General features: G+C 37.8%; 1 protein-coding gene across 1 annotated transcript in view; it reads left to right on the plus strand.

Moving 5' to 3' along the window:
• The first annotated feature begins 10,048 nt into the window (after positions 1-10,048).
• The window catches only part of LOC150076751 (dynein intermediate chain 3, ciliary-like), a 115,092-nt gene continuing 111,247 nt past the window's right edge, over positions 10,049-13,893 (plus strand). The window contains exon 1 of the mRNA XM_090386639.1: positions 10,049-10,231. Coding sequence (XP_090242765.1) covers positions 10,049-10,231 — 183 coding nt within the window. The remainder of the gene's footprint in view (positions 10,232-13,893) is intronic.

Consider the following 13,893-nt stretch of genomic DNA (forward strand, 5'->3'; position numbering starts at 1 on the left):
TTCTTGCATCATGTACCACCACTACTGATGCTAAATGCAAATAAGCTGCAAATTCCACCTTTTGCAACATCAGTCAAATAAATAAAGTTGCTCTTCATCTAATTCCAGTATCTATCTAGCCAACTGTGTCCCGGTAAATCCAGTGACAGTTTATTCTAATTGTTTAGTAGTAGTAGTAGTAGTAGAAGTAGTGGCATGTGATGCAAGAAAGCAAGTGCAGCAAGAGCTTATGCAGCATCAGCCAAAAAAAAATCACACCATTCCCTCCAAATGCCTGTCCAGTTCCTATCAACTTCCACAACGACAGATGGAAGTTTGTTCCAGCAATTAACCACCCTCTGGCTAAAGGCAAATTTCCGCACATCTATTCTACATCTGCCTTTTCTTAATTTGAATTTATGCCCCCTTAAGTTTGTAATCTGAACAAGTGGAAGGATCCCATCAGAATTCAGCGTGCTTAACCCATTCAAGGCCTTATACACCTCAATCAGAACACTGCGCAGGTACCTAGTCTCCAGCCACTGCAATTTGCAAAACTTAAGCCTCTCTTAGTAAGAGGATCCCTTCATTCCCCTCGCCAATCTTGTTGCCCTTCTCTGTACACGCTCAAGTAAATATACATCTTTCCTAAAATGAGATCTCGAGACCTGTACGCAGTACTCAAGGCACGGCCTGACCATTGCCTTATACAGAGGGACAATCACCTCCTTCTCCCTGCTAGCAAAATTCCTATATATCATTGACAAAACCCCATGACCTGCCCTGGCAGCTTGTCTGCATTGCTCAGAAAACTTCATATCTGACTGCACAATTACTCCCAGGTCTTTTTCATTTTCTACCACCTTAAGTGTAGTACCACACAGTTGGTACGTTTCTCTGGGGTTACTTCTACCCATATGCAGTACTTTGCATTTGTCAAGTTAAACTTCAGTTGCCACTTCTTAGTCCATCTGCCCAAATTATCTAGATCCTGTTGCAGTAGCACACTGCCATTACTGTCATTAACAACCCTGCCAACCTTTGTATCATCTGAAAACTTCAACACTAAGCCTGATATACCTTCATCAACATCATTGATAAATATTCAAAACAACAGTGGACCCAAAACCGAACCCTGTGGGACTCCACTAATAACATTAGTCCACGAAGATCAGCACCCATTAATTACCACCCTGTGTCTTTTCCCACTCAACCATCCTTTTATCCATTGTAGCAATTTACCCTTAATACCATTCTGTTCCAATTTGTTGTTTATTGTTCTTTGACTGTGACATCCAGTCACAGTTACTCTTATTAACTTTAAACCTTTGCTCCCTTGTTGATGTTGCCTCAGAAGGAAAAAAAAAAAAGATACCTCCATTATTCAGCACACTCAAACCTTGGGTATTCTAGTATCCAAGGAACTTTATATACCTTAATCGGTAACCTCATATAGGTTTAGAGTTAGGCTTTGCAAACCACATAACTGCAGTTTATAAATGTAAGGGTGTCTCGCTTACAGTGTTTTTTTTTTTTTTTTTATGTAAACTCCAAACACGAGAGGTATTAGAACCTATAGTACTTAGTACCGTGCTTGGGTTGGAGGTTTAGAAGATGAAAGAAGATATTTGTTGATATTTGGACTTGAATTTCTGTAGACTGTAATTTTCAGGAAATAGTTACAAAGGAAAGTTGTTCCAGAAAATGGCAGTTGAATGAATAAACGAGGAAGATGAAAAGTTGAACAGTAAATGGATGTTGCCTGGTGTCTGCATGTGTTCGGACTGTTTTGAAAGAGGGAGCAGGAATTATAGAAGCCAATTCAGAAGAACAATGCCCATGGAAATATCTGTAGAAGAGGCATGCAGCAGAAACAGTACGTCTATGAGACAGCGAGTGGAGAGACTCCGTTAGAGATGAATCATTAATTAACCTAACTGCCCTCTTCTGTATGGAATCAAGAAGCCTGAGAGAGGTTTTGGAGGCACCACCCCAGATGTGGGAACAATATTCCATGGTAGGGCGGATTTGAGATTTGTACAGTGTGAACAGCTGTTTGGAAGAAAAGTAATGCCGATAGCAAAAGAGAAAACCAAGTTTTTTAGATGCAGAGGAAGCAATATTTCTAATGTACTTGTGCCAAGAGAGATTAGAAGTTAGGGTAATCCCCAAAAGAGATATATGATTTTTCCTAGAAATCATATATAAAACCAAAGATAAGCATAGGAGCAGAAGAATCCTTTTTCCGAGATATAAGACAAGACTGAGTTTTAGAAGGATTGAAATCAACTAAGTTGTCTTTATCCCACTGGAGAATTACCTGAAGATCCACATTTAAGAAATTGGTAGCAGATTTTCGAGAAGTTGAAGCTGATTGAGCAGGCCAGTTTTCTCAAAATGGAAAGTGGAATGCAATGTGCTATCATTGGCAAAACTATGGATAGGATTTCCGGTCAATGGAAGAAGGTCATTAATATACAAGAGGAAAAGAGTGGGAGAAAGAACTGAACCTTGGGGGACACCGGCATTAGTGGAAAAGTTAGAAGACAGAGAGCCATCTACCATCGCCCTCAGTGAGCGATCAGAGAGAAAACTGGATAACCATCTTATGGTTTGCCATTTGGTTTTTTGCTAGCAAAAAACAGATGGCAAACCATAAGATGAAAGTTTGTTTAGAAGACCTTTATGCCAAACACGATCGAAAGCCTTTGAGATATCAAGAACAACTACTTGTGTTTCACCCAACCTTTCCATTGAATTAGTCCATAAATGTGTAACCTAAGCCAGAATATCACTAGTGGATCGACATTGACGGAATCCATACTGGTGAGCGTTGAACAGACGGAAGGTTTCTAGGTAGTTTGAGAGTTGGCAGTTAATGGATTTCTCTATTACTTTAGAAAGAGTAGAAGTAATTGCAATGGGACGATAATTGGATGGGAAGGATTTGTCACCCTTTTTAGGAACTGGCTGGATATGAGCAAATTTCCAAGCAGAAGGAAAAACACCTTTGGAATAAGAAAGTGAAAAAAAAAAGGCAGCAAAGAATAGGAGTAAGTTCAGGAGCACAGATTTTGAGAAGAAGTGGAGAAATACCATCGGGACCTGGAGCTTTCTTAGCATCAAGATTCATCAAAATCCTTTTGACGGAAGACCACAGGAGGCATTGAATGGAGCATGTTGGGAATGGCGGGAGGTGTTTTACCAAGATCATTAATACATGAGTTGGAAGGAAAATGGGATGCTAGCAGGTCAACTTTATCCTTGGCTGACGTGACAACAGAACCATCTGGTTTGGACAGAGGTTGGAGCAGAGATGGGCAAAAGTTGCAGTCGATAGCTTTGGCAAGAGACCAGAATGCTAGGCTACCATTAGGGCAAGAAGCAAGTTTTCTACTCTTAGCCTGTTCAAACTCTAGTTTGGACTGATTAATAACTGCTTTACAATTGTTGCGAGCTTTGGTGTAGGCAGAAAATGAAGCTGAAGAATTAGAAGCAAGCCAATTACGATATCCAACATTCTTCTCTTGAATAGCTTTAGCACATTTATTGGAAAACCAAGGTTTAGATAAAGGACGGGATTTTAAAGAGGAGTGTGGGATAAAGGATTCCATTCCTGCAAGAATAATTTCTCTGACACGATCTGTGCAAACATTGACATCAGAAGTTTTGAAACAGTAATCCGACCAAGGAAAAGAAGAAAAGAAATATCGCAGATCATCGCATTTTGCATTCTTGTAATGCCAAACAACACGAGGTTGGGAATAGCCATGAAATAAAAGCTCCATTAGAGAAGAAACAATCACCAAGTTATGATCTGAAGTGCCTAAAGGACCTCTCACTTCGGCTGTGTACTTAGAACGGTTGTTTGTGAGAAAAGATCAAGCATGTTGGCTGTATGATTAGGATTGTCCAGTATTCTTGTAGGTAAATGAACAATCTGTGCAAGGTCATTAGTAATTGCAAAAGCCTCAGCATCTCGACCAGCTGGGTAAGTGTGACTATAAAATGGAAGCCAGCTGGAGTTGTGAACATTAATATCACAAAGGAAAATTACCTCACTGTGAGGAAAGTTGGATTGGAGAGAGTCAGGTTGCAAAGAGAGGAAGTCAAAGAGCTCCAAGTGATTAGTGGAGTTGGGAGAACGGTAGAGACAACAGATGGATTTGATACAATGACGTAGAGAATTTAAGCCAGAGAAGATTGAAGAGAGGAGATTCCAAAGAGGAGATACTTTGTTCATAATTTCAGGACAAAAATATGAACGTTAATTGCAAAAAATGAATATTAAACATTCATAAATACCGGATTTCAAACCACGCACATAGTTATACAATACAGTGTGCCGCGCTTTACAATATTAATCCATTACCATCATATCACAAAAATATTGTAATGTGAACCCTATAACACATTTGTTTGGTAATTCAGACCTCGGAAGTTCAAATTTTCACTTTATAACTCCCTAAAAGGTCGTTTTTATAGTGTAAATTGTATTAGTTACCAATTCAAATCATTAAACACACTACACTTTCAACATTATCATAAGAACCAATTTTTGAACGGTTTTGTGATATTTTTCTAAAGCACATTTCTTGAAGTCACGACCATAAAACAATAAAAACAATTTGCAGTTTCCGGTTTATTAGGCTTTTCTGTTATCTAATTATAAATGTGTAGTAAACTCGATGTTATTGCATTTGTGAAAATACCGATAGCTGGAATTGTGTGGATTTTTACGTTATTATGGTGAAATGTGTTTGCCCTTTTACTGAAATCTTCAATCGTATAAAAAACATAAATCGTATTAGTTGCAATTTGTGCATTCCGTTAAAAAATGCTTATGCACGCTATTGAAATTTATAAAGAAAAGAGAAGATTATCTTGGAAATAAACACCTCTTGAAGCATTTCTGAAGAAGATGACTCCTTGTGCAACAAACCAACGAGTGCCAAGCCAATAATGAGTGATCAATGAGTTTGCATTTAGTTGATGATGATGATGATGAAGAATAAACATTCTTTAACATTTGTAAGTCATAAATAAATTCTCTATTATTATAATTTGCTTGATTTTACAGGCTATGTTTTCATTTCTTTGGATAAATCAATCATTGTTTAAACATAAACTAATTAGCTAACTAATTTCATTGTTGATAACATAACTCCTATTTTTAACATTATGTCTATGGGAAATAAATTCCCGCTTTACGAGCGCGCACTAGGAACGAATTAACTCTTCAAATTGTGAACTACCTGTATACCTTTGTATATGGCAATGGTCAGGCAACAACTTGAGTACTGCGTACAGGTTTGGAGGCTTCATTTTAGGAAGGATGTAGAGTTGCGAGAATGAGTACAGATAAGGTCAACAAGATTGGTGAGAGGAACAAAGGGGTTCTCTTATCAGGAGAGGCTTAAATTCTGGAAGTTGCAGCATCTGGAGACCAGGCACCTGTGAGGTGATCTTATTGTGGTGTACAAGGCCTTGAATGGCTTGAGCAGGCTCAACAGTGGCGTATCGAGGTATAATTGTAACGTGGGGGCATGGAAACAATGGTACACTTTAACAATGGTGGCTCTCAAACACCCCACCAGTTCAGCTGTTTGGGAATTTGAGGCACCAGCTCATCAAGCTCCCATAATCTGTCCTTTATCAAAGTCCGATAAATCCTTCTTTTTACCCGTCACACTCGGAATTTTACTCCCTACTGAACCAGGGATACCTTATCTATGCCACGTAGGTCGACTAACTGCACGCTCTCGTACTTCACGTGGTCAACGGGTCGCATTCAATTTTCACAGGGGTGGTCATAATCCAATGATCATCATCAGCCATTTTCAATCCACTGCAGGATGAAGGCCTCTCCAGCAACTTTCCAGTTCCTTCTGTTTTGAGCACTGGCCATCCATTTACTACCCAAAAACTCATGAATTTCATCTATCCATCTCCGCCTTTGTCTTCCAGGTTCTCTTTTAGCTCCTCTTGGGTACCATTCTGTTATTTTCTTAGTCCATCTGTCATCATGTCTTCGAGCTATGTGTCCTGCCCAAGACCATTTTAGTTCTTTAGTTTTGAGAAGAATGTCCTATACTTGAGTTTGCTGCCTAATCCATGTGTTTCTCTTCTTATCTAACAGTCTGATTCCCAATATAATTCGTTCCATTCTTCGCTGTGTAGTTCTCAGCTTCTCTTCCATTCTTTTGGTGAGTGCCCAAGTTTCACTTCCATAAGTCATGGTGGGGATTATACATTGATTCATTATTTTACGTTTCAGACAAACTGGGATATTGCTCTTCAGTATGTGACTATATTTCCTGAATGCTATCCATCCAAAATTTATTCTTCTCTTGACTTCCAGCCATTTATCATTATTACAGCTAATAACTTGTCCCAGATAAGTATATGACTCCACCTTTTCAATTACTGCTCCTTCAATCATTATTTCCCTTTCCGTGGCATACTTGTTCATCATTACTTTTGTTTTACCCATATTCATCTTTAGTCCAAAATCCTTACTAACTGTGCATAACTGATTAAGATTTTCCTCTAATTCTTTGGGATCGTGGCTTATAACCACAATGTCATCTGCAAATCGTAAATGGTTTAGGTACTCTCCGTTCACATTGACACCTTTCTGCGACCAGTCTAATCTTCTGAAAGCTTCCTCAAGGGCAGCAGTAAACAGCTTCGGAGATATTGTCTCTCCTTGTCGAACTCCTTTCTCGATTTTAAATTTGCTACTGTCTTTGTCTAGTCTAATAAAGGAGGTAGCACTCTCATATATTTTCTTCAAAATGATAATATATGGGGTATCTATGCCTTGTCTTTCCAGTGCCCGAAACATTGCCTTATGCTGTATGGAGTCAAATGCCTTTTCATAATCCACAAATGCCAGGCATAATGGTGTTTTATATTCATTTGCTTTCTCCATTAGCTGTGATATTACGTGAAGGTGATCCATAGTTGAGAATCCTGTCCTAAAGCCAGCTTGTTCTTTCAATTGATTCTCATCAAGTATTCTTTCTAATCTGTTAGTAATGACCCTTGTGAACAACTTGTAGATGTGGGATAACAAGCTAATTGGTCTATAATTTCCAATTTCTGATTTATCTCCTTTCTTATGCAGCAAAACTATGATTGCATTATTCCACTGCTTAGGCGGCACACCTTTTCTAATGCACTTTGTGAAGAGCTTTGCCAGTTTTTGTGTTGTCTCTTCCTCCTACAGTAACTTCATCTTCCCCCGGGGCTTTCTGATTCTTCATTTTCTTCAATGCATGTTCTACCTCATCAGGAAGAATATCGGGTATGTCGTATGTGTTGCTACTTTGCAATCCATCTTCCCCACTGCTGGTATCATTCCCTCGCTCCTTGTATAGCAGAAGACTATTATAATTCTCTATAATAGTCTTCTGCTATTTGAATTATGCCTTCTCTGCTGTTTATAAGTACACCATCGCTATTCTTCAGTTTCAGTATCATTTGTCTTTCTGTATTACTGCTCATGGCTGCTGATTTAAATTCTTTGTTTTCCCTTAATGCTTGTTCTACTTTTCTTCTGTTAAATCTTCTTATGTCCTCTCTGAGTCTCTTTCTAATGGCTTTGCATAACTCAGTATACTCAATTTTCTCCCTGTCAGTGTTTTTCTTGCTCTTCATTTGTCGTCTTCAGTTCATCATGACAAGTGTTTCTTGACTAATTTTTTCTTTGGATTTCTGTTTCCCTATAGGTTTCTTGGGCTTTATCACTTTCAGAAAGTTGTAATATTCCTCGTCGATATCTTGGTCCTGAGCAGTCTGCAGAAGCTCAAACTTGTTGTTAAGTTCCAGTACATACTGCTTTTTCTCCTCCTCTGTTATCTCAAAGACCTTTGATTTATTTACTCGAGTCAGTTTTTTCCTTTCCTTTCCTACATCTATATCAAGTGTACATCTTACCATCTGTGATCACTTCCAACATTTACCTTATTCAGGACGGTAACATCATTCACAATATATCTTCTGTTAGTGAGGATGAAGTCGATTTCATTAGTTGTTAATCCATTTGGACTCTTCCATGTCCACTTTCTGTTCACCCTTTTCTTGAAAAAAGTGTTCATTACTGACAGTCCTTGATAACCCAGTGATCACTCAGTGTATATATACACTGGTTCAAAGAAAGTGCATCACCCTTTAAAATTGTAATTGTTCGAATAACGTAAGTATATGACAATATTTCCTACAGATTGCATCAGATTAGATTGACACTTGTAGGTGATGATGTAATATTGCATCATCTGTTACTTTCAGCTATATAAGCATGCTCTGCAAGAGTTGCAGTCATTCCTTGCTTGTGTCAGGATGGCGAGTTATATGCAGTTGATGTCATGAAGAAAGAGTGCTTATAGAGTGAATTGTAATCAGTCGACAGTGAGTAGATTTCTTTCCAAACTCAAGAATGTTGGTTCTTCTGATAGGAAAAAAAGGAACTGGATGCAAACGAGTCTCTATGCCAAAACAGGACCACGTTTTGAAGTGCTTATGCCTTAAAAACCATAAAGCTTCTTCATCTGAGCTGAAAAGAGAGTGGGAAGAATATACAGGAGTGGTAGCAAGTGCAGTAACAGTCAAAAGACGCCTCTTCAAAAATGGACTTGTAGCCCATCCTGAGAAGAAGCCCCTTCTCGCACAAAAATTGAAAAAGGCCCAATTAATTTGGTGTAAGGAGCCTATTAAATGGACCCCCAAGCAGTGGAAGTCAGTTATTTTCTTGGATGAGAAGAAATTCAACCTGCACGGCTCTAATGGGAGACAAACGATGGTATTCTTAACCACGTAGACATGGTTAAGAATACCATCCAGACCGAATGGTGTCTACACTGAAATTCCCTACGAACCAAAAGATGTGGGGGTGCATTTCTTATCGCAGAGTAGGTCACCTGCAGTTTATAAAAGCTTCCATAAATGCCAATGGATACCTGGCTATATTGGAAAGCAAATTGCTGCCAACCATTATAGACCATTTCAACCTGCCAAGTAACTGCATCTTTCAGGACGACTCTGCTCCTTGTCATCAGGCGAAAAGTGTAAGTAGGCACTTCTGTAGTTACTTTAGCTTCATTTCTGCCTTAGAGGTTTGACAGTAATGTATTTACATTTGTTACAGGTGAAAAAATGGTTGGAAAAAGAACGGTCCATTATAACTGTTATCTGGCCAGGAAACAGCCCGGACCGGAATCCTACAGAGAACTGTTGGCATCATGTGGAATCTGCAGTTGCTAGAAAGAAACCAAAGACCCTTCGTGAACTTCAGGAAGCCATAATTCATGTTTGAAACCACAAACTATCAGTTGATTATCTTCAGAAATTGATCTTGTCAATGCTTCGGCAGTGTGCTGCTGTCATCAGGGCCATAGGCAACAACTAAATATTAGTTTTAACCTGGTGAACTTTTCATTTTGTTTTCCATTTAAAATGAGCAAATTGAGGGCTTCTGATAACATTACAGCCATAATTGTCATGTTTGCCAAAACTGTTGTATAAAAGTTGCAAATGCTCATTTTGGAATATTTTGAGAGCACCTGTCAAATATTACTTAGCTTCGCCTTAACTATTATGTTTCTATATTTCTATTTGTGATGCTAGTCATTAATGTAATATACCATCACCAAAAAAGCTTAGAAACATGAAATTCCTAGGCGATGATGCACTTTCTTTGAATGTGTGTGTGTGTGTGTGTGTGTGTGTGTGTTAAGATGACGACGACATTACAGAGATTATAGTATCATTAATATTTATCAAATCATTTAGTATTTTTTTTAGCTACTGTACTGCTTTAATTTTTTTCTAAAATGAAGTTAGATAGAGGTTGTAAAGGTGAATCAAAATAGGGAAATTTACATGATGTGAAAAATTATTTGAAGGTTTTTGTTTCTTCAAAGAAGCACATTGCAAAACTGTATGGCCTTTGCTTGGCGTTCAAGCATATATGGTAAATATGTGTGAGGGATCTTTATGCTTGTGATTCTAGTGTATAAATATTTTGAGCTAATGCTTTTATTCTTATTTACAGCCTCAAAACTAAAGAATGGAGATTCAGTATATGTATACAAAGAAGAGAAAACAGTTTGGAAGGCCATGCTTCTTCGTTGATGTAGGACCCCATTTGCTTATTGACATCCCTCACAATGACAGTTTGGCAGAAGACTATATTCATTTGAAATTAGTTGACAAAGGGATTCAGTGTGTCAGTGAGATGTCGATAAATGAAGTAAGAAACACATCAAAAATAATTCAGTTGTTTGATTTTACTGTTTAAAGACTTCTTGCCTTTTTCAATTTTTAATAGATTATTGTGTATTTTAATGCTTTTTTAAGGATATTATTAGGATTCTTTAATGTAATAAATTAAAACTTCTTTTCAGTGCAGATGGAAAGACTTTTAAATAACATTATATTGATAACCATGGCAGTATGCATGTTTTTGGCAAAAAATAAAAATAAAATAAATCACTTAAGCATATCATTTATGTTATTTATTGAAATCGGATTCTGTGACTTCTCTCTTCCCTATGTCAGTCCATTGCAAAAATTTTTCATTAAACCAAGATTGAAATGCAATGGTGGTAATTAAACTTTGTCAAAAGTTTGTTTGCAATGTTGCAAACTAACCAATGGTTAGTTTTAAAAATTTTTCTTTCCTGCTGGAATCATTTTTTTTTTTTTTTTTTCTGAGGCTGTTGTTCTTTAATGTAATGGTTTCTACTGGCCTATTCATAAATATTTAGAATTGGTGAATTCATAAATATTCATAAATATTTGGAATTTGTGAAAGAAATAAAAGAGGTGAAAGACTTGTGGAATTTGCAGAATCTCAAGGACTGTCAGTAATGAGCACTTTTTTCAAGAAAAGGGCGAACAGAAAGTGGACATGGAAGAGTCCAAATGGATTAACAACTAATGAAATCGACTTCATCCTCACTAACAGAAGATATATTTTGAATGATGTTACCGTCCTGAATAAGGTAAATGTTGGAAGTGATCACAGAATGGTAAGATGCACACTTGATATAGATGTAGGAAAGGAAAGGAAAAAACTGACTCGAGTAAATAATACAAAGGTCTTTGAGATAACAGAGGAGGAGAAAAAGCAGTATGTACTGGAACTTAAGAACAAGTTTGAGCTTCTGCAGACTGCTCAGGACCAAGATATCGACGAGGAATATTACAACTTTCTGAAAGTGATAAAGCCCAAGAAACCTATAGGGAAAAAGAAATCCAAACAAGAAAAAATTAGTCAAGAAACACTTGTCATGATGAACTGAAGACGACAAATGAAGAGCAAGAAAAACACTGACAGGGAGAAAATTGAGTATACTGAGTTATGCAAAGCCATTAGAAAGAGACTCAGAGAGAACATAAGAAGATTTAACAGAAGAAAAGTAGAACAAGCATTAAGGGAAAACAAAGGATTTAAATCAGCAGCCATGAGCAGTAATACAGAAAGACAAATGGTACTGAAACTGAAGAATAGCGATGGTGTACTTATAAACAGCAGAGAAGGCATAATTCAAATAGCAGAAGACTACTATAGAGAATTATACAAGGAGCGAGGGAATGATGCCAGCAGTGGGAAGATGGATTGCAAAGTAGCAACACATACGATATACCCGATATTCTTCCTGATGAGGTAGAACATGCATTGAAGAAAATGAAGAATCAGAAAGCCCCGGGGGAAGATGAAGTTACTGTAGGAGGAAGAGACAACACAAAAACTGGCAAGGCTCTTCACAAAGTGCATTAGAAAAGGTGTGACGCCTAATCAGTGGAATAATGCAATCATAGTTTTGCTGCATAAGAAAGGAGATAAATCAGAAATTGGAAATTATAGACCAATTAGCTTGTTATCCCACATCTACAAGTTGTTCACAAGGGTCATTACTAACAGATTAGAAAGAATACTTGATGAGAATCAGCCGAAAGAGCAAGCTGGCTTTAGGACAGGATTCTCAACTATGGATCAACTTCACGTAACATCACAGCTAATGGAGAAAGCAAATGAATATAAAACACTATTATGCCTGTCATTTGTGGATTATGAAAAGGCATTTGACTCCATACAGCATAAGGCAATGTTTCGGGCACTGGAAAGACAAGGCATAGATACCCCATATATTATTTTGAAGAAAATATATGAGAGTGCTACCTCCTTTATTAGACTAGACAAAGACAGTACGAAATTTAAAATCGAGAAAGGAGTTCGACAAGGAGACACAATATCTCCGAAGCTGTTTACTGCTGCACTTGAGGAAGCTTTCAGAAGATTAGACTGGTCGCAGAAAGGAGTCAATGTGAACGGAGAGTACCTAAACCATTTACGATTTGCAGATTACATTGTGGTCATAAGCCACGATCCCAAAGAATTAGAGGAAAATCTTAATCAGTTATGCACAGTTAGTAAGGATTTTGGACTAAAGATGAATATGGGTAAAACAAAAGTAATGATGAACAAGTATGCCACAGAAAGGGAAATAATGATTGAAGGAGCAGTAATTGAAAAGGTGGAGTCATATACTTATCTGGGACAAGTTATTAGCTGTAATAATGATAAATGGCTGGAAGTCAAGAGAAGAATAAATTTTGGATGGATAGCATTCAGGAAATATAGTCACATACTGAAGAGCAATATCCCAGTTTGTCTGAAACGTAAAATAATGAACCAATGTATACTCCCCACCATGACTTATGGAAGTGAAACTTGGGCACTCACCAAAAGAATGGAAGAGAAGCTGAGAACTGCACAGCAAAGAATGGAATGAATTATATTGGGAATCAGACTGTTAGATAAGAAGAGAAACACATGGATTAGGCAGCAAACTCAAGTAAAGGACATTCTTATCAAAACTAAAGAACTAAAATGGTCTTGGGCAGGACACAAAGCTCGAAGACATGATGACAGATGGACTAAGAAAATAACAGAATGGTACCCAAGAGGAGCTAGAAGAAAACCTGGAAGACAAAGGCGGAGATGGATAGATGAAATTCATGAGTTTTTGGGTAGTAAATGGATGGCCAGTGCTCAAAACAGAAGGAACTGGAAAGTTGCTGGAGAGGCAGTGGATTGAAAATGGCTGATGATGATTCATAAATAAAGTTGCAATATTTGGTATAGCCAAGTTGTAGGTCTAGTAAAAGAGTAATCACTTTAAGGTCACTACGGATGTGCCAAGAAAATGCTCGTACTTGATGCATCTCAAGGGAAGTTTCATGTTATCGTATGTTTCTTTCGTTTGTGCAGCGTATACTAAGGATAGAAATGCTGATGTATTTCTGTTATGGAGCAACACTGCTTTGAACTTTTGAGGAAACAATAAATAACTGCCATCAGCTGGATTGTGCAGGTGTCCAGAGTTTCCATTTGAGAATTTATATTTACATATCGATGACATAAATGACTGTGTGCTGCTACAAGAAGATCTAGAAAAGTTAGGCAGATGGCTGTGAAATGGCAGTTGAAGTTTAACATTGACAAATGCAAAGTACTGCATATGGGTAGCAGTAACCCTAGAGTAACATATCAATTATATGATACTGCACTCAGGGTAGTGGAACATTAAAAATACCTGGGGCTAATTGTGCAGCGATATGAAGGTCTCCGAGCAATGCAGACAGGCAGCCAGGTCAGCTCATGAGGTTTTGTCAATGATATACAGGAATTTTGCTTGCAAGAATATGGTGGTGATTATCCCATTGTATAAGGCAATGGTCAGGCCATATCTTGAGTACTGCATACGGGTGTGGTGGCCTCACTTTGGGAAGGATGTATAGTTGCAGTGAAGGGCAACGATATTAGTGAGGGGAAGAAAGGGGTGATCTTGCAAATAAAGGATTCAGTTTGGCAAATTGCAGCATCTGGAAACTAGGCACCTGCAA

This window comes from Mastigoproctus giganteus, chromosome 12, assembly GCF_048544385.1.
Source record: "Mastigoproctus giganteus isolate SK-2022 chromosome 12, ASM4854438v1, whole genome shotgun sequence".
Classification (NCBI taxonomy): Eukaryota; Metazoa; Arthropoda; class Arachnida; order Uropygi; family Thelyphonidae; genus Mastigoproctus; species Mastigoproctus giganteus.